Source organism: Pan paniscus, chromosome Y, assembly GCF_029289425.2.
Source record: "Pan paniscus chromosome Y, NHGRI_mPanPan1-v2.0_pri, whole genome shotgun sequence".
NCBI classification, from domain to species: Eukaryota; Metazoa; Chordata; class Mammalia; order Primates; family Hominidae; genus Pan; species Pan paniscus.
Window position 1 is genome coordinate 45,430,720 of NC_073273.2, and position 19,389 is coordinate 45,450,108.

Here is a 19,389-nt window from a genome sequence, read left to right on the forward strand (position 1 = left end):
AGCCTTCTGTGGAAGGCGCAAAGGTGACCTGGGGCGGCTAGCACCCCCGTCGGGTTCGGTTTATACAAATCCCCATTGGGAGTTTGGGTGCAGCAAGTATAAAGGCAGATGAGCCACGAGAGGAAACGTACGTTACATTCCACAGAATGTCTAAAATAACTTATTGAGGCCGGGCGTGGTGGCTCACACCTGTAATCTCAGCGCTTAGGGAGGCCGAGGCGGGTGGATCACCTGAGGTCAGGAGCTCTAGACCAGCCTGGCCAACGTGACGAAATCCTGTCTCTACTAAAAATACGTGGCCCAGGCTGGTCTCGAACTCCTGGACTCAAGGAATCCCCCAGCCTGGGTCTCACACTCTGGCAGCTTTGACGTCCCCAGGGCAGAGGTCGGTAGCTGCCACAAAAACCACACGACCCCCAAACCTGCAAATACAGATGGAGTCTCGCTCTGTTGCCCAGGCTGGAGTGCAGTGGCACGATCTCGGCTCACTGCAACCTCTGCCTCCCGGGTTCATGCCATTCTCCTGCCTCAGCCTCCTGAGTAGCTGGGACGACAGGTGCACGCCACCACACCCGGCTAATTTTTTGTATTTTTTTTAGTAGAGACGGGGTTTCACTGTGTGAGCCAGGATGGAGACTGTTTCACTTTTTACAGAACACGTGGGCTGCAGAGGGTGTCTATGTAAAATGCCTCCTTCAAAACGCCCGTGTCCTTACCTTTTCCTCCTCTCGTCTCCACTTTCAGCAGCTTCAGGGACACACAGATGTCCAGCAGGACCTCTGTCCCATGGGCGCTGGCCCCCACACCTGCAGCCACTGCCGCCACGTCCAGGGGCCCTGGGGCCTCGGCGAGAAGGTCAAACACGCCCAGCTCGCAGGTGGCGAAGAGAACCTTGGAGCAGGGGCGGAAATAAAAGGTCAGGGCTCAGCCTCCTGGGAACCACAGTCTTAGAAACACCCCATACCATGGCAGGCTGGGGAGGAAGGCATTGTTTTATTTACATTCTTATTCATTTATTTATTTATTTTTGGGACAGAGTCAAATGAGATTGCACCACTATGGAAAACAGTTGTATTTATTTATTTATTTTTATTAATTAATTAATTTATTTATTTATTTTGAGTTGAAGTCTCACTGTATCGCCCAGGCTGGAGGGCAGTGGCGCGGTCTTGGCTCACCGCAACCTCGGCCTCCCGGCTTCACGCCATTCTCCTGCCTCAGCCTCCCGAGTAGCTGGGATGACAGGCCTGTTCCACCATGCCTGGCTAATTTTTGTATTTTTAGTAAAGATGGGGTTTCACCATGTTGGCCAGGCTGGTCTCGAACTTCTGACCTCGTGATCTGCCAGCCTCAGCCTCCCAAAGTGCTGGGACGACAGGCGTGAGCCGTTGCGCCTGGCCCCACCCTGTTTTCCATAGCAGTGCAACCTCATTTAAAAATGCCTCCTGGCTGGGTGCATTAACTCACACCTATAATCCCTGCGCTTTGGGAGGTGGGTGGATCACCTGAGGTCAGGAGTTTGAGACCAGCCTGGCCAACATGGTGAAACCCCATCTCTACTAAAAATACAAAAATTAGCCGGGTGTGGTGGCTCATGCCTGTAATCCCAGCTACTTGGGAGGCTGAGGCAGGAGAATCGCTTGAACCTGCTAAGCAGAGGTTGCAGTGACCCGAGATCGCACCACTGCACTCCAAGCCTGGGTGACAGAGTAAGACTCTGTCTCAAAAAGAGAGACAGAGGACTGGGCATGGTGGCTCACGCCTGTAATCCCAGCACTTTGGGAGGCCGAGGAGGGTAGATCACTTGAGGTCAGGAGTTTGAGAACAGCCTGGCCAACATGGTGAAACTCCGTCTCTACTAAAAATACAAAAATTAGCCAGGCATGGTGGTGCGCACCTGTAGTCCCAGCTACTCGGGAGGCTGAGGCAGGAGAATGGTGTAAACCCGGGAGGCAGAGGTTGCAGTGAGCCAAGATCGCACCACTGCACTCCAGCCTGGGCTGGATAGAGTGAGACTCCGTCTCAAAAAAAATAAATAGGCCGGGTGCGGTGGCTCACGCCTGTCATCCCAGCACTTTGTGAGGCCCAGGCAGGTGAAGCAACTGAGGTTGTGAGTTCGTGACCAGCCTGACCAACGTGAAGAAACCCCGTCTCTACTAAAAATACAAAATTAGCCGGGTGTGGTGGTGCATGCCTGTAATCCCAGCTACTCGGGAGGCTGAGGCAGGAGAATCACTTGCACCCGGGAGGCAGAGGTTGTGGTGAGCCGAGATTGTGCCATTGCACTCCAGCCTGGGCAACAAGAGCGAAACTCTGTCTCAATAGATAAATAAACAAATACATATAAAAATAAAATAAAGCAGTAATCAGGTAATGCCTTCAAATAATACACAAACTATAAAAAATGAATAAATCAGCCAGGCGTGGTAGCTCACGCCTGTAATCCCAACATTCTGGGAGGCCGAGGTGGACGGATCACCTGAGGTCAGGAGTTCAAGGCTAACCTGGCCAACATGGTGAAACCCCATCTCTACTAAAAAGTATAAAAATTAGCTGGGCATGGTGGTGTGAGCCTGTAGTCCCAGCTACTGGGGAGGGTGAGGCAGGAGAATTGCTTGAATCCTGGAGGTGGAGACTGCAGTGAGCCAAGATTGCACCACTGCACTCCAGCCTGGGCAACAGAGCGAGACTCCATCTCAAAAAAAAATAAAACAAGAATAAATCATCCATGCATTTCTTTTCTTGCACACAGCGTTTTGGATGGGTGCCAAGGCTCAGGCAACCTTAGTGATAGGAAGTCATAAACAAACCACAGGGAAAGATGGTTTCTTCAGGCCACGTGTCTTCCAGGATACTCACAGTTAGCTTTATTTCAACAGCATGGGGAAAGAAACACAGATTACACCTACCACTATCTTTTTGCTTGTTCCTTTTTTTGAGACGGAGTCTCGCTCTGTCACCCAGGCTGGAGTGCAGCGGCGCAATCTCGGCTCACTGCAACCTACGCCTCCCGCGTTCGAGTGATTCTCTTGCCCCAGCCTCCCGAGTAGCTGTGATTACAGGCATGTGCCACCACACCCGGCTAAATTTTTGTATTTTTTTTTTTGGTATCTTTATTTGTTTATTATTATTATCATTATTTTTTTGAGACAGAGTCTCGCTCTGTCGCCAGGCTGGAGTGCAGTGGCACGATCACGCCTCACGGCAACCTCCACCTCCCAGGTTCAAGCCATTCTCCTGCCTCAGCCTCCCGACTAGCTGGGACTACAGGTGCCCGCCACCATGCCAGGCTAATTTTTTGTATTTTTAGTAGAGGCGGGGTTTCACCGTGGTCCCGATCTCCTGACCTCGTGATCTGCCTGCCTCGGTCTCCCAAAGTGTATTAGTTGTTTTTCTTATGAAGGTTGTATTAAGATATATTGTATTCAAGTGGTATTAGCTTTTTTATTAAACTGTTATCAATTCCCGTTTGGTTAAGGTTGCATTGACTGTTTGTTTCAGTAAGTCTGCATAAAGTTTACTATTCTAAGCTTGTATTAGCTCCTTTTCTATTAAAGCTATATTAGGCCAGGTACAGTGGCTCACACCTGTCATCCCAGCACTTTGGGAGGCCGAGGCAGGCAGATCACTTGAGGTCAAGAGTTCGACACCAGCCTGGCCAACATAGTGAAACCCCGTCTCTACTAAAAATACAAAAAGTAGGCATGGTGGTGCACGCCTGTAATCCCACCTGTTCGGGAGGCTGAGGCAGGAGAATCGCCTGAACCCGGGAGGCGGAGGTTGCAGTGAGCTGAGATCACGCCACTGCCCTCCAGCCTGGGCAACAGAGTGAGACTCGGTCTCAAAAAAAAAAAAAAAAAAAAAAAACTATATTAATTCTTGTTCTTTAATGTTGTATTAACCTTTTTCTTATTTATTTATTTATTTATTTATTTATTTATTTATTTATTTATTTTGAGACTGAGTGTGGCTCTGTCACCCAGGCTGGAGTGCAGTGGTGCGATCTCGGCTCACAGCAAGCTCTGCCTCCCGGGTTCAAGGGATTCTCCTGCCTCAGTCTCCCGAGTAGCTGAAACTACAGGCGCCCACCACCACGCCCGGCTAATTTTTAAAATATTTTTAGTAGAGACGGGGTTTCACCGTGTTAGCCAGGATGGTCTCAATCTCCTGACCTCCTGATCCACCTTCCTCGGCCTCCCAAAGTGCTGAGATTACAGGCGTGAGCCACCACACCCGGCCCGTATTAACCTTTTTAAATTAGCGTTGTGTTCTGTTTTATTCATTAAAGTTGTATTCATTCCTTTTGGGGTTGTCTCAATTAATTGTTCTTTTAAGGGCATATATTAAATGTTACCTTCTTATGGCTGAGTTCACCCTTGGTGTATGAAAGGTGCATTCACTGTTTCTGTTAAGGGTGCGCTAACTTTGATCTTTTTTTTTTTTCTGCTCCCAAAGACTTATTATTATTATTATACTTTAAGTTCTGGGGCACATGTGCAGAACGTGCAGGTTTGTTACATAGGTATACACGTGCCATGGTGGTTTGCTGCACCCGTCAACCCATCATCTACATTAGGTATTTGTTCTAATGCTCTCCCTCCCCAGCCCCCACTTTTTTTTTTTTTTTTTTTTTTTTGAGACAGCGTCCCGCTCTGCCCCCCAGGCTGGAGTGCAGTGGCATGATCTCGGCTCACTGCAACCTCCACCTCCCGGGTTCACGCCATTCTCCTGCCTCAGCCTCCCGAGTAGCTGGGACTACAGGCGCCCGCCACCATGCCCGGCTAATTTTTGTATTTTTAGTAGAGATGGGGTTTCACCATATTGGCCAGGCTGGTCTCGAACTCCTGACCTTGTGATCCGCCCACCTCGGCCTCCCAAAGTGCTGGGATTACAGGCGTGAGCCACTGTGCCTGGCCAAGGGTATACTAAATGTTATCTTCTTAAGGGGATATTCACTCTTGGTCTATGAAAGCTGCATTAGCTAATTGTTTCTGTTAAGGGTGTACTAAGTTTGATCCTCTTAAGGTGGTATTAACTCTGCATTAACTCTGGTTCTGTGAAACTTCTGACAACTCCCATGACATGGTATCATGTGCCTTAAAGTGACTGATCTTCCAAGATTTAGAACCCACCAAACCACCTCCCTGAACACCGCTGTGAACCAGCGACAGTCTTTGAATGAGCAGTCAGTAGCCCCAGCAGGAGGCCTGCGGTCAAAGGAGGCAAAGGTAGCAAGTTACTGTTGTCTGGGACAGTAACAGAAATCCCAGCTCTACTAAAAAATAGAAAAATTAGCCAGACATGGTGGCTCATGCCTATAATCCTAGCACTTTGGGAGGCCGAGGCAGGCAGATCGCCCGAGGTCAGGAGTTCGAGACCAGCCTGGCCAACATGATGAAACCCCGTATCTACCAAAAATACAAAAAATTAGCCGGATGTCAGTGGCTCACGCCTGTCATCCTAGCACTTTGGGAGGCCGAGGCAGGCAGATCACCCGAGGTCAGGAGTTCGAGACCAGCCTGGCCAACATGATGAAACCCCGTCTCTACCAAAAATACAAAAAATTAGCTGGATGTCAGTGGCTCACGCCTGTCATCCCAGCACTTTGGGAGGCCGAGGCAGGCAGATCGCCCGAGGTCAGGAGTTCGAGACCAGCCTGGCCAACATGATGAAACCCCGTCTCTACCAAAAATACAAAAAATTAGCTGGATGTCAGTGGCTCACGCCTGTCATCCCAGCACTTTGGGAGGCCGAGGCAGGTAGATCGCCTGAGGTCAGGAGTTCGAGACCAGCCTGGCCAACATGATGAAACCCCGTCTCTGCCAAAAATACAAAAAATTAGCCAGAGGCGGTAGCTCACACCTGTAATCCTAGCACTTTGGAAGGCCGAGGCAGGCAGATCGCCTGAGGTCAGGAGTTCGACACCAGCCTGGCCAACATGATGAAACCCCATCTCTACCAAAAATACAAAAACTTAGCCGGGCGTGGTGGTGGACGCCTGAAATCCCAGCTACTCAGGAGGCTAAGGCAGGAGAATTGCTTGAACCTGGGAGGGAGAGGTTGCAGTGAGCTGAGATCATGCCACTGCACTCCAGCCTGGGCAACAACAGTGAAACTCCATATCAGAAAAATAAATAAAAATAAAAATAAAAATTAGCCGGGCTTGGTTGCAGGCACCTGTAATCCCAGGTACTCAGGAGGCTGAGGCAGGAGAATCGCTTGAACCCCGTAGGCAGAGGCCGCTCTGCGTACCGGTGGCTGGGGAATAGGTATTTTTAACCCTTGGGGGCCTAGGGGTAAAATTCACGGGCTCTACAAACCAGGAAGGAGAAGAGACTTCACTCTAATTTTCACTACCTCTTCCTAAGATGTGGTATTCCCTTCAACCATGAGCGTACTGGCAAACCACAACCATGATAGAAGACAGTGTGGGGGCCAGGCATGGTGGCTCACACCTGTCATCACAGCACTTTAGAGGCCGAGGCGGATCACCTGAGGTTGGGAGTTCGAGACCAGCCTGACCAACATAGAGAAACCCCGTCTCTACTAAAAATACAAAATTATCTGGGCGTGTTGGAACGCGCCTGTACTCCTAGCTACTGGGGAGGCTGAGGCAGGAGAATCGCTTGAATCCGGGAGGCAGAGGTTGCAGTGAGCCGAGATAGCGCCACTGCGCTCCAGCCTGGGCGACAAGAGGGAAACTGTCTGAAAAAAAAAAGGAAAAAAACAAACAAAAAAAACCGGTGGCTTGCTGACGGAGAGAAACCACAGATATTTTCAAGTCACATGAGAGCTGTTGCAGACATCTCAAAATACCGTCAGCACACGATGCCCTTTCATGATGATGCTGGTTTTTGGTTTTTGTTCTGAGACAGAGTCTCACTGCGACACCCAGGCTGGAGTGCAGTGGCATCATCTCGGCTCACTGCAACCTCTACCTCCTCCGGGTTCAAGCAATTCTCCTGCCTCAGCCTCCCGAGTAAATGGGATGACAGGTGCCCACCATCATGCCTGGCTAATTTTTATACTTCTAGTAGAGACGGGGTTTCACCATGTTGGCCAGGCTGGTCTTGAACTCCTGACCTCAAGTGATCCGCCCACCTTGGCCCCCCAAAAGTGCTGGGATGACAGGCATGAGCCACCACGCCCTGCCGTTTATTTTTTAAAGAGACTCAGTATTGCTCTGTCATCCAGGCTGGAGTGCAGTGGTGCAATCATAGCTCACTGCAGCCTTCATCTCCTAGTCTTAAGCGATCCTCCCGCCTCAGCCTCCCGAGTAGCTGGGACTACAGGTGTGCACCGCCCCACCTGGCTAATTTTTAAAATATTTTTGGCCAGGCACAGTGGCTCACGCCTGTCATCCCAGCACTTTGGGAGGCCGAGGCGGGCGGATCATGAGGTCAGGAGATCGAGACCAACCTGGCTAACATGGTGAAACCCCGTCTCTACTAAAAATACAAAAAATTAGCCGGGCGTGGTGGCGGGCGCCTGTAGTCCCAGCTACTCGGGAGGCTGAGGCAGGAGAATGGCGTGAACCTGGGAGGTGGAGCTTGCAGTGAGCCGAGATCGTGCCATTGCACTCCAGCCTGGGCGACAGAGCGAGACTGTGTCTCAAAAAGAAAAAAGAATTTGTACAAATGGGGGCTCTCACTATGTTGCCCAGACTGGTCTCGAATTCCTGGGCTAAAGCGATTCCCTCGTTTCGGACCCCCAAACCGTTGGGATGACAGGTGTCACCTCTGAGCCCGGCCATCATTAACCCTTTTCAAGCATAATTCAGGGGCACTTAGTACATTCGTGATGTTGTATAACCAGCACTTCCGCCGGGTTCCAGAACATTTGCATCACCCCAAAAAGGGACACTGTCTCCGTTAAACACTCCCTCCGCAGTCCTGCCCAGCCTCTGCAAACCACCAGTCCACTTTCCACCTCGAAGGATTTGCCTGCTCTGGACATCTCATATAAATGAAGTCATACCATATGGGGCCTTTCACGTCAGCCTTCCTTCACTGAGCACGATGTCATTCTGTGAGAAGAAGAAATGAGGCCTTGGGAGGCCGAGGCAGGTGAATCACTTGAGGTCAGGAGTTCAAGACCAGCCTGGCCAACATGGTGAAACCCCATCTCTACTAAAAATACAAAAATTAGCCGGGCGTGGTGGTGGGTGCCTGTAATCCCAGATACTCGGGAGGCTGAAGCAGGAGAATAGCCTGAACCCTGGAGGTGGAGGTTGCAGTGAGCCAAGACCGTGCCACTGCACTCCAGCCTGGGTTAGAGTGAGACTCCATCTCAAAAAAATAAAAAAAAGGAATGAGGTGTTGCTCCTCTACGGGCGAACCCTCAAAACTCACCTCTATGATAAACGCACAGTGTAATTATTTACTGGGTTAATAAACAACCACATATACTACTCCATCACGAAATGTTTTAAAAATTTCAACACTTGCAGTTCAATAAACATTGTCTTGTTTCTAATCCTATGTATTTCATTTTAAGCTTTGTTTCTTTTTTTTTTGTTGTTGTTGTTGTTTGTTTGTTTTTGACACAGAGTCTTGCTGTGTCGCCCAGGCTGGAGTGCAGTGGTGCGATCTCGGCTCACTGCAACCTCCGCCTCCCAGGTTCAAGCAATTCTCCTGCCTCAGCCTCCCGAGTAGCTGGGACTACAGGCACATGTCACCACGCCCGGCTAATTTTTTTTTTGCTTTTTTTGTTTGTTTGTTTGTTTTTGAGATGGAGTTTTGCTCTTGTTGCCCAGGCTGGAGTGCAATGGCGCGATCTCGGCTCACTGCAACCTCCACCTCCCAGGTTCAAGCGATTCTCCTGCCTCAGCCTCCCAAGTAGCTGGGATTATAGGCATGTACCACCAAGCCTGGCTAATTTTGTATTTTTAGTAGAGATGGGGTTTCTCTGTGTGGGTCAGGCTGGTCTCGAACTCCCGACTTCAGGTGATCCACCCGCCTCAGCCTCCCAAAGTGCTGGGATCACAGGTGTGAGCCACCACGCCTGGCCCAATGTACTTACATACATTGATTGATGTCTCATGTCTCTGTAAAATGTATCAAACCAAGCTGTCCCCAGACCACCCTGGACACATGTCCTCAGGAACTCCTGAGGCTACATCGTGGGTGCCCGTCTTTCACGGTGGAAAATAAACCTCCTAAAATGATGGAGACTCGTCATTTTTCTTGACTGACACTCCCAACAATGGAACGTGAGTGTGATGAACGGAAGTCTATTCCCCCTTGTCCCACAGAGCGTATCCTACCTGGGACACCATGAAGCCATTGGCGTAGTCATTAAGGAGGCGATAGGCGTGGTCCTCTGAGGATCCCATCTTGTTTGCAATCCAGCCGTGGCTTCCGGAGCCTCTGGAGCGCTTGCTTCAAGGAGCACAGAGCCTGGCAAGGTGGGGAAGAGCCACCTGCTCACGGCTGCTGCCTGACTCTCCCTGCTGCCTGCCCAGTACTCAAACAAAGACGGATCACTCTAGAAATTTTCATTAACCGTATTAGGGGATCACAAAGCGTGTGGGAATTCCCTGGCTTTCTGGGCGCCCCTCCACAGCCCTAAAATAGTCTGCATCAGGCCCCCCCTGAGCCCTTGACTCATCAGCTGTAGAACTGATCCCAAACCAATATGCTCACCCATCATTAGCACTCATTAATCGTCTTATGGATTGAACAGGTTCTGCATTCATTTCTGGGGGTCGTGCGAATTTCTGCAAACTGGGTGGCTCAAAAAACCAGTTCTCTCACACTTCTGGAGGCTGGAAGTTCAACATCAAGATGCCAGCAGGCCAGACTGGGCAACATAGTGAGACCCTTTTTTTTTTTTTTAGATGGAGTCTCGCTCTGTCGTCAGGCTGGAGCGCGGTGGCACCATCTCAGCTCACTGCAACCTCTGCCTCCTGGGTTCAAGCGATTCTCCTGCCTCAGCCTCTCGAGTGGCTGGGACTATAGGCGCACACCACCACACCTGGCTAATTTTTGTATTTGTAGTAGAGACAGGGTTTCACCATGTTGGCCAGGCTGGTCTCCAACTCCTGACCTCAGGTGATCCGTCCACCTCAGCCTCCCAAAGTGCTGGGAAGACAGGCATGAGCCAATGTGCCTGACTAATTTTTTAATTCTTTGTAGGGATGGGGGGGTTGGGGGGGGTCTCACTATGTTGCCCAGGCTGGTCTCGAACTCCTGACTTCAAGAGATCCTCCCACTTCAGCCTAGATATCTTGCAACGTTTATTTGGACAATCTAAATGCCTGCACATAATTAAAATGTGACCGTGCCAGGGCTGGGCGTGGTAGCCTGTCATCCCAGCACTTTGGGAAGCTGAGGCAGGTGGATCACAAGGTCAGGAGATCGAGACAATCCTGGCTAACACAGTGAAACCCCGTCTCTACTAAAAATACAAAAAATTAGCTGGGCGTGGTGGCGGGTGCCTGTAGTCCCAGCTACTTGGGAGGCTGAGGCAAGAGAATGGGTGTGAACCCGGGAGGCTGAGGTTGCAGTGAGCCGAGATCGCACCACTGCACTCCAGCCTGGGCGACAGAGCGAGAATCTGTCTCAAAAAAAAAAAAAAAGTGACTGTGCCAGGTCTCTGCCCCATTTCTGAGGATGCATGGCTCGCCGCAACCTCTGCCTCCCAGGTTCAAGTGATTCTTCTGTCTTAGGCTCCCAGTAGTTGAGATTACAGGCACCTGCCACCACGCCCGGCTAATTTTGTATTTTTAGTAGAGACGGGGTTTCTCCATGTTGGTCAGGCTGGTGTTGAACTCCTGATCTCAGCTGATCCGCCTACCTCGGCCTCCCAAAGTGCTGGGATGACAGGCGTAAGCCACCACTCCCAGCCTCCAGAGTGATTTTCTAGGGGAAAAATATAAACACAGCCTGTCATCCCAGCAATGTGGGGCAGATCACATGAGGTCAGGAGATCGAGACCAGCCTGGCTAACATGGTGTAACCCCGACTCTACTAAAAATATAAAAATTAGCCAGGTAAGGTGGCTCATGTCTGTAATCCCAGCACTTTGGGAGGCTGAGGTGGGAGGATCACTTGAGGTCAGGAGTTCAAGATCAGCCTGGTCAACATGGTGAAACCCCGTCTCTACTAAAAATACAAAAATTAGCCGGGCATGGTGGCAGGTGCCTGTAATCCCAGCTACTGGGGAGGCTGAGGCAGGAGAATCACTTGAACCTGGAAGGGAGAGATTGCAGTGAGCCGAGATTGGGCCATTGCACTCCAGCCTGGGCAACATAGGTCTGTATCAAAAAGAAAGAAAGAAAAAAGAGAGAAACAGAGAGAGAGAAAGAGGAGAGGAGAGAGAGAGAGAAAGAAAGAAGAGAAAAGAAAGAAGAGAGAGACACAGAAATAGAAAGAAAGGAAAGAAAGAAAAGAGAGAGAGAGATACAGAAAGAAAGGAAGAAGGGAGGGAGGAAGCAAGGAAGAGAGAAAAAGAAAGAAACAAAGAAAAAGAGAGAAATCCTTGAAGTTCAGAGCGATGAAGGGTCCTTGGGGACACCTTACCTGGAGACAGAAGGGGCTGGCCCCCAATCATATTTGCTTAATGGAATCCCAAAGCTACTGTCAGGAGACCAAATCTCTGCCTGCTGTGGGGATTTCTCAGGGATCTGAGTTAAGGCGATTACCTTAGGAATTGAGAAGGGCAGGAACACGGTTGCTAGAGAGTGGAGTCTTACGAAGGACATGAACGGACACTTTTCTTTTTTCTTCTTTTTCCTTTTGAGACAGAGTCTCGCTTTGTCACCAGGCTGGAGTGCGGTGGTGTGGTCTCGGCTCACTGTAACCTCCGCCTCCTGGGTTCAAGCGATTCTCCTGCCTCAGCCTCCTGAGTAGCTGGGATTACAGGCACCTGCCACCACCCCCAGCTAATTTTTGTATTTTTAGTAGAGATGGGGTTTCACTATATTGGCCAGGATGATCTCGAACTCCTGACCTCAGGTGATCCGTCTGCCTCAGCCTCCCAAAGTGCTAGGATAATAGGCATGAGCCACTGAACCCAGCCAACAGGCACTTTTCCAAAGATGACACACACGTGGCCAACAAGCATATTGTATTAGTCCGTTTTCATGCAGCTGATAAAGACATATCTGAGACTGCGTAATTTTGGGTAATTTTTTTTTTTTTTTTTTTTGAGATGGAATCTCGCTCTGTCACCAGGTTGGAGTGCAGTGGCACGATCTCAGCTCACTGCAAGATCTGCCTCCCGGGTTCATGTCATTCTCCTGCCTCAGCCTCCAGAGTAACTGGGACTACAGGCACCCGCCACCACACCCAGCTAATTTTTTGTATTTTTAGTAGAGATGGGGTGTCACCGTGTTAGCCAGGATGGTCTGGATCTCCTGACCTCGTGATTAGCCCGCCTCGGCCTCCCAAAGTGCTGGGATGACAGGCGTGCACCGCACCCAGCCAACAGACACTTCTCCAAAAAAAGACACACACGTGGCTGACAAGCATATTGTATTAGTCCATTTTCATGCTGCTGATAAATACATATCACACTCATGGCAGGAAAGCCAAGGAGAAGCAAAGGCATGTCTTACCTGGTGACAGGCCAGAGGGCGTGTGCAGCAGGGGACCTCCCATTTATAAAACCATCAGATCTCGGCCAGGTGTGGTGGCTCACATGTGTCATCCGGGCAGTTTGGGAGGCAAAGACAGGTGGATCATCTGAGGTCAGCAGTTTGAGACCAGCCTGCCAACATGGTGAAACCCCATCTCTTCTACAAATACAAAAAATTAGCTGGGCGTGGCAGTGCATGCCTGTAATCCTAGCAACTTGGGAGGCTGAGGCAGGAGAATCGCTTGAACCCGGGAGGTGGCGGTTGCAGTGAGCCGAGATCGCGCCGCTGCACTCCAGCCTGGGCGACAGAAGGAGACTCCATCTCAAAACAAAGAAAAAAAAAGATGAAGATGTTAGAAGGTGATTTGGGGGTGTGGACAGAAGGGGAGGGGAGGGAGAGCTGCATTTTGGGGTGAAGGTGGTTTTGGAAGTCTTTGAAATCCAAGGCAGGAGGGACCGGGTGGGTGCTCCCAGGAAAGACCGTCTCTGCCAGAGGGAACAGCAGGTGCGGAGGCCGTGGGGTAGCGGCAGTGCGTCCAGGCTGTTCAAAGAAGAGACAACAACCCTGCATGGGTGGAGCATCTGGAAAGACAGAGGGAGGGGAGGGGAGGGGGCCGATGGACAGGAGACAGGGTGGCTTTAAAAGCCCTCAGGGACATTGCACGGACCCCCTGACCACCTTGAGACAGGGTCTGGCAGGACGGTTTCAGGAGAGGCGTGCATGGTCTGGACACAGTCAGAAGCTGCCATTTTGGGGATGGGATGTTTCGGACACAGAGTTGGCCGGAAAGCCCAGGAGCTTTTGTATAACTTGGGTGAGTGGGACGGCCTGAAGTTTTGGCTGGAGTAGGGTCAGGGGTGGCCTGGAGTCTTAGCTGGAGTAAGGGCAGGGGTGGCCTGGAGGTTTGGCTGGAGTAGGAGTGACCTGGGGGCTTGGCTGGAGTAGGGGCAGGGGAGGCCTGGAGGTTTGGCTGGAGCAGGGTCAGAGGCGGCCTGGAGGCCTGGCTGGAGTAGGGTAAGGGGTGGCCTGGAGGCCTCGCTGGAGTAGGGGCAGGGGTGGCCTGGAGGTTTGGCTGGAGTAGGAGTGACCTGGGGGCTTGGCTGGAGTAGGGGCAGGGGAGGCCTGGAGGTTTGGCTGGAGCAGGGTCAGGGGAGGCCTGGAGGTTTGGCTGGAGCAGTGTCAGAGGCGGCCTGGAGGCCTGGCTGGAGTAGGGGCAGGGGAGGCCTGGAGGTTTGGCTGGAGCAGGGTCAGGGGAGGCCTGGAGGTTTGGCTGGAGTAGTGTCAGAGGCGGCCTGGAGGCTTGGCTGGAGTAGGGGCAGGGGAGGCCTGGAGGTTTGGCTGGAACAGGGTCAGGGGAGGCCTGGAGGTTTGGCTGGAGTAGTGTCAGAGGCGGCCTGGAGGCCTGGCTGGAGTAGGGTAAGGGGTGGCCTGGAAGCCTGGCTGGAGTAGGGGCAGGGGTGGCCTGGAGGCCTGGCTGGAGCAGGGGCCGGGACGGCCTGAAGTTTTGGCTGGAGTAGGGTCAGGGGTGGCCTGGAGTCTTAGCTGGAGTAGGGGCAGGGGTGGCCTGGAGGTTTGGCTGGAGTAGGAGTGACCTGGGGGCTTGGCTGGAGTAGGGGCAGGGGAGGCCTGGAGGTTTGGCTGGAGCAGGGTCAGGGGAGGCCTGGAGGTTTGGCTGGAGCAGGGTCAGAGGCGGCCTGGAGGCCTGGCTGGAGTAGGGTAAGGGGTGGCCTGGAGGCCTGGCTGGAGTAGGGGCAGGGGTGGCCTGGAGGCCTCGCTGGAGTAGGGGCAGGGGTGGCCTGGAGGCCTGGCTGGAGTAGGGGCAGGGGTGGCCTGGAGGCTTGGCTGGAGCAGGGGCCGGGACGGCCTGAAGTTTTGGCTGGAGTAGGCTCAGGGGTGGCCTGGAGTCTTAGCTGGAGTAGGGGCAGGGGTGGCCTGGAGGTTTGGCTGGAGTAGGAGTGACCTGGGGGCTTGGCTGGAGTAGGGGCAGGGGAGGCCTGGAGGTTTGGCTGGAGCAGTGTCAGAGGCGGCCTGGAGGCCTGGCTGGAGTAGGGGCAGGGGTGGCCTGGAGGCCTCGCTGGAGTAGGGTAAGGGGTGGCCTGGAGGCCTGGCTGGAGTAGGGGCAGGGGTGGCCTGGAGGCTTGGCTGGAGCAGGGGCCGGGACGGCCTGAAGTTTTGGCTGGAGTAGGCTCAGGGGTGGCCTGGAGTCTTAGCTGGAGTAGGGGCAGGGGTGGCCTGGAGGTTTGGCTGGAGTAGGAGTGACCTGGGGGCTTGGCTGGAGTAGGGGCAGGGGAGGCCTGGAGGTTTGGCTGGAGCAGGGTCAGGGGAGGCCTGGAGGTTTGGCTGGAGTAGGAGTGACCTGGGGGCTTGGCTGGAGTAGGGGCAGGAGTGGCCTGGAGGCCTGGCTGGAGTAGGGGCAGGGGAGGCCTGGAGGTTTGGCTGGAGCAGGGTCAGAGGCGGCCTGGAGGCCTGGCTGGAGTAGGGTAAGGGGTGGCCTGGAGGCCTGGCTGGAGTAGGGGCAGGGGTGGCCTGGAGGCTTGGCTGGAGTCGGGGTGGGGAGAGAGGCCATTTATTTTACTGTCTCCTGTCTCTGAAGAGAAGGAAGTAAAAGTTGAAAAACAACAGGAATGAAGTCAGTGGCAAGACCAGCCGGCACCCCTGACCAGGCCTGAGGTTAAAACATTAACCCCCGACTCTAACCACACGTGCTCTCAATCTATCAGAACCCTTTCACGTGGAACCCCTTAGAGTTGTAAGCCCTTCAAAGGGCCAGGAACTCTGTCTTTGGAGAGCACGGTTCTCGAGACGTGAGTCCGCCAACGCTTCCGGCCGAATAAAGCCAAAACCTTCCTTAACCTGGTGTCTGAGGGGTTTTATCCGCGGCTAGTCCTGCTACAGGGGCAGGAGTGGCCTGGAGGTTTGGCTGGAGTAGGAACGGGGGCGACCTGGACGCTTGGCTGGAGCAGGGGCAGGGGTGGCCTGGAGGCTTGGCTGGAGTAGAGGACAGGGGCAGCCTGGAGCGTTGGCTGGAGCAGGGGACAGGGGTGGCCTGGAGGCTTGGCTGGATTAAGGGGAGGGCTGGCCTGGAGGCTTGGCTGGAGGAGGGGCAGGGGCGGCCTGGAGGCTTGGTTTGAGTAGGGGACAGCGGCGGCCTGGAGGTTTGGCTGCAGTAGGGACAGGGGTGGCCTGGAGGCTTGGCTGGAGTAGGGGAAGGGCTGTACTGGAGGCTCAGGCACCTGAAGCTTCCTGCAGGCCTCGGAGTCTCACCGGGGCAGCGGCAGCAGGAGAGGAGGGGCCCGAGAGAGATTGAGAAGAGCCTGGGACCCTCCCGGCCAGCGTGGTGTCCCCATGTCCCCAGAATGCAGAAGACCCGGGGCTGGGGTTTGGCGGGGATGTGTGGAGTCTGAGATGCCTGTGGGGTGACTGGCCCTGGATGGTCCAGTGTGCAGGTCCTGCCCTGGGGCAACTGTAAACAGCCGCCCCCTCCATTCTCCCAGGGGAACATACTGTTGCTTTTTTTTTTTTTTTTTTTGAGACTGAGTCTCACTCTGTCACCCAGGCTGGAGTGCAGTGGCGTGATCTTGGCTCACTGCAAGCTCCGCCTCCCGGGTTCACGCCATTCTCCTGCCTCAGCCTCCCCAGTAGCTGGGACTACAGGCACCTGCCACCACACTCGGCTAATTTTGTTTTTGTATTTTTAGTAGAGACGGCATTTCACTGTGTTAGCCAGGATGGTCTCGATCTCCTGACTTCGTGATCCGCCCAACTCGGAGTCCCAAAGTGCTGGGATTACAGGTGTGAAGCACCGCGCTCAGCCCCTGGAGTAGGGACAGGGGTGACCTGGAGGCTTGGCTGGAGTAGGGGCAGGGGTGACCTGGAGGCTTGGCTGGAGTAGGGGCAGGGGTGACCTGGAGTCTTAGCTGGAGTAGGCGCAGGGGTGGCCTGGAGAGGTAAAGGCTGTTGCCTTTACCTCCCAATGACCCTGGCACAGATGGGCTTCCGGACTGAGTGGCTCGGTGGTCTCTGGCAGCCTGGACAAGAGTCATTTGCTGCAGAGAGGGGACGGGACGGAGTGATGGGAAAAGTTTTTCACCAGGAGCAGAGGCATGAGCTGAGTGAGATGGGGTGCACGGAAAAGCCCCTGCCATCTGGGACGGAGGCGGCAGCCCCTGTGCAGGCCGATCCAGCGGCCGGGTGCAAACTCGGGAGGTTTGCTGGGGCAGCGTACAGCGGGGAGGGTAGGGGTCTGGCCGCAGCTTCAGCATCCCCTGGGAAGCCGCTGTTGGAGATGCTGGAGGCCTGCGGGGCGGGCCAGGGCAACACATCACCACCTGGACATCCATGGCTACGGCTGAGGGCTGGGACCTCTCCTATACACCCCATGCATGCATATTTTTCTATACTTTTTTTTTTTTTTTTTTTTTTTTTTTTTACTTTTTTTGAGATGGAGTCTCGCTCTGTCGCCCAGGCTGGAGTGCAGTGGTGCGATCTCGGCTCACTGCAAGCTCCGCCTCCTGGGTTCACGCCATTCTCCTGCCTCAGCCTCCCGAGTAGCTGGGACCACAGGTGCCCGCCACCACGCCCGGCTAATTTTTTTTGTATTTTTAGTAGAGACGGGGTTTCACCGTGTTAGCAAGGATGGTCTCGATCTCCTGATCTCGTGATCTGCCCGCCTGGGCCTCCCGAAGTGCTGGGATTACAGGCGTGAGCCACCGCGCCCGGTCTATTTTTCTTTTTAGAGACAGAGGGTCTCTCTTTTAGAGATAGGGTCTCACTCTGTCACTCAGGCTGGAGTGTAGGGGCACCATCATTTCTCCCTGCAGCCTTGAACTCCTGGGGTCAAGCGATCCTCCTGCCTCAGCCTCCCGAATAGCTGGGGCCACAGGCACCCACCACCACGCCCAGCTAGTTTAAAAACTTTAAAGTTTCTGTATGTTTGCTAGAGACAAGCTCTCACCATGTTGCCCAGGCTGGTCTCGAATGCCTGGGCTCAGTCAATCCTCCTGCCTCAGCCTCCTGAGTAGCTGGGACTACAGGTGCCTGCCACCAAGCCTGATTAATTATCTTTGTAGAGATGGGATCTTGCTATGTTGCCCAGGCTGTTCTCAAACTCCTGGGCTCAAGCTATCCTCCTGCCTTGGCCTCCCAGAGTGCTGGGAATTACAGGCATGAGCCAACCTACGCATTTGTAATATTATCTAAAATTTTTCAAAAATGCAGATGGTGCCATTTTAGACATAGAATATATAATTTTTCAAAAACTCTTTGCTTCATCCCGAAGGCTGCGGCCTATGGAATTTGAACATGATCACAATCTGGTAACCATATTCACCCATTTTAACAATACAGGTGAACAAATTAACAGCAGTTCATGTCATATTGGCACTTTTGAAATACATTTTATTTATTTATTTATTTATTTATTTGAGATGGAATCTCACTCTGTCATCCAGGCTGGAGTGCAGTGGGGTGATCTCGGCTCACTGCAACCTCCGCCTCCCGGGTTCAAGCGATTCTCCTGCCTCAGCCTCCCGAGTAGCTGGGACTACAGGCACGCACCTCCATGTCCAGGTAATTTTTGTATTTTTAGTAGAGACGGGGTTTCACCGTGTTGGCTGGGCTGGTCTGGAACTCCTGACCTCGGGTGATCCACCCGTCTCAGCCTCCCAAAGTGCTGGGATTACAGGCGAGAGCCACCGCACCTGGCCCATTTTTTTTTTTTTTTACCTTGATATATTATTATAGATTTAGGGCATAGAAGTGCGGTTTTGTTACCCTGGAGGCCGTTACTTTAATTGAAATCACAGAGACACAGAAAGTCAAACGCAGCGTGTTCTCACTTCTGAGTGGGAGCTAAATAATGTGTTCACGTGAGCACAGAGAGTGGAATCGTAGACACAGTGCTGCTTTTTTCACACGTACCCGTATCCCCATCCTCCTTCCCGCTGGAATTCCAAGCTGCACTTTTGAACTTGAAAGTTTACCTGGTGAGGCTGGGTGCGGTGGTTGATGCCTATATTCCCAGCACTTTGGGAGGCAGGTGGATCACCTGAGGTCAGGAGCTTGAGACCAGCCTGGTCAACCTGGTGAAACCCCATCTCTACTAAAAATTAAAAAAAAAAAAAAAAAGCCAGGTGTGGTGGCAGACACCTGTAATCCCAGCTACTTCGGAGGCTGAGGCAGGAGAATCACTTGAACCCGGGAGGTGGAGGTTGCGGAGAGCCAAGATTGTGCCGAGATTGTGCCACTGCACTCCAGTCTGGGCGATGGAGCGAGACTGTCTTGAAAAAAAACAAAAAAACGGAAGGAGCCCAGGATGGTCACCGTGACACAGGCCATACTCAACAGGGAAGTTTGATTTTTTTGGCTAAAAGAGATCCTGAGATCCCAACTGAACACGAGGCAAATCAGTTCAGAACTAAGTGTCATAAAAGGGTATGAACGAGAGAATCACACTTTCTCACTCGTATTTTGCAATATATCCATTCTTTTTCTGTTCTGCCACATGGAATTGAAATTCCTTGTGGATTTTATTTTTTATTTTTTGTGAGACAGAATTTCACTCTTGTCGCCCAGGCTGGAGTGCAATGGTGCAATCTCAGCTCACCGCAATCTCCGCCCCCCAGGTTCAAGTAATTCTCCTGCCTCAGCCTGCTGAGTAGCTGCGACTATAGGCGAGTGACAACACGCCTGGCTAATTTTTGTATTTTTAGTAGAGACAGGGTTTCTCCATGTTGGTCAGGCTGGTCTTGAACTCCTGACCTCAGGAGATCCACCAGCCTCGACCTCCCGACGTGCTGGGATTACAGGGG

The 19,389-nt window shown here is 52.6% G+C and overlaps 1 protein-coding gene across 4 annotated transcripts in view; it reads right to left on the minus strand.

Moving 5' to 3' along the window:
• Positions 1–13,428, minus strand: part of ASMT (acetylserotonin O-methyltransferase) — a 33,613-nt gene extending 20,185 nt beyond the window's left edge. For 2 of the 4 annotated variants that reach the window (XM_063602022.1, XM_034951349.3), the window contains exons 1-3: positions 12,560–13,428; positions 9,266–9,398; positions 717–891 (exon numbers count right to left, since the gene is read on the minus strand). In XM_063602022.1, the coding sequence (XP_063458092.1) occupies positions 717–891; positions 9,266–9,334 (244 nt within the window). In that variant the 5' untranslated portion in view covers positions 9,335–9,398; positions 12,560–13,428. Of the gene's footprint in view, positions 1–716; positions 892–9,265; positions 10,070–12,559 lie in introns of those variants that run through there. The other 2 variants (XM_055107074.3, XM_055107073.3) reach the window with 1 other exon arrangement.
• Positions 13,429–19,389: the final 5,961 nt, after the last annotated feature.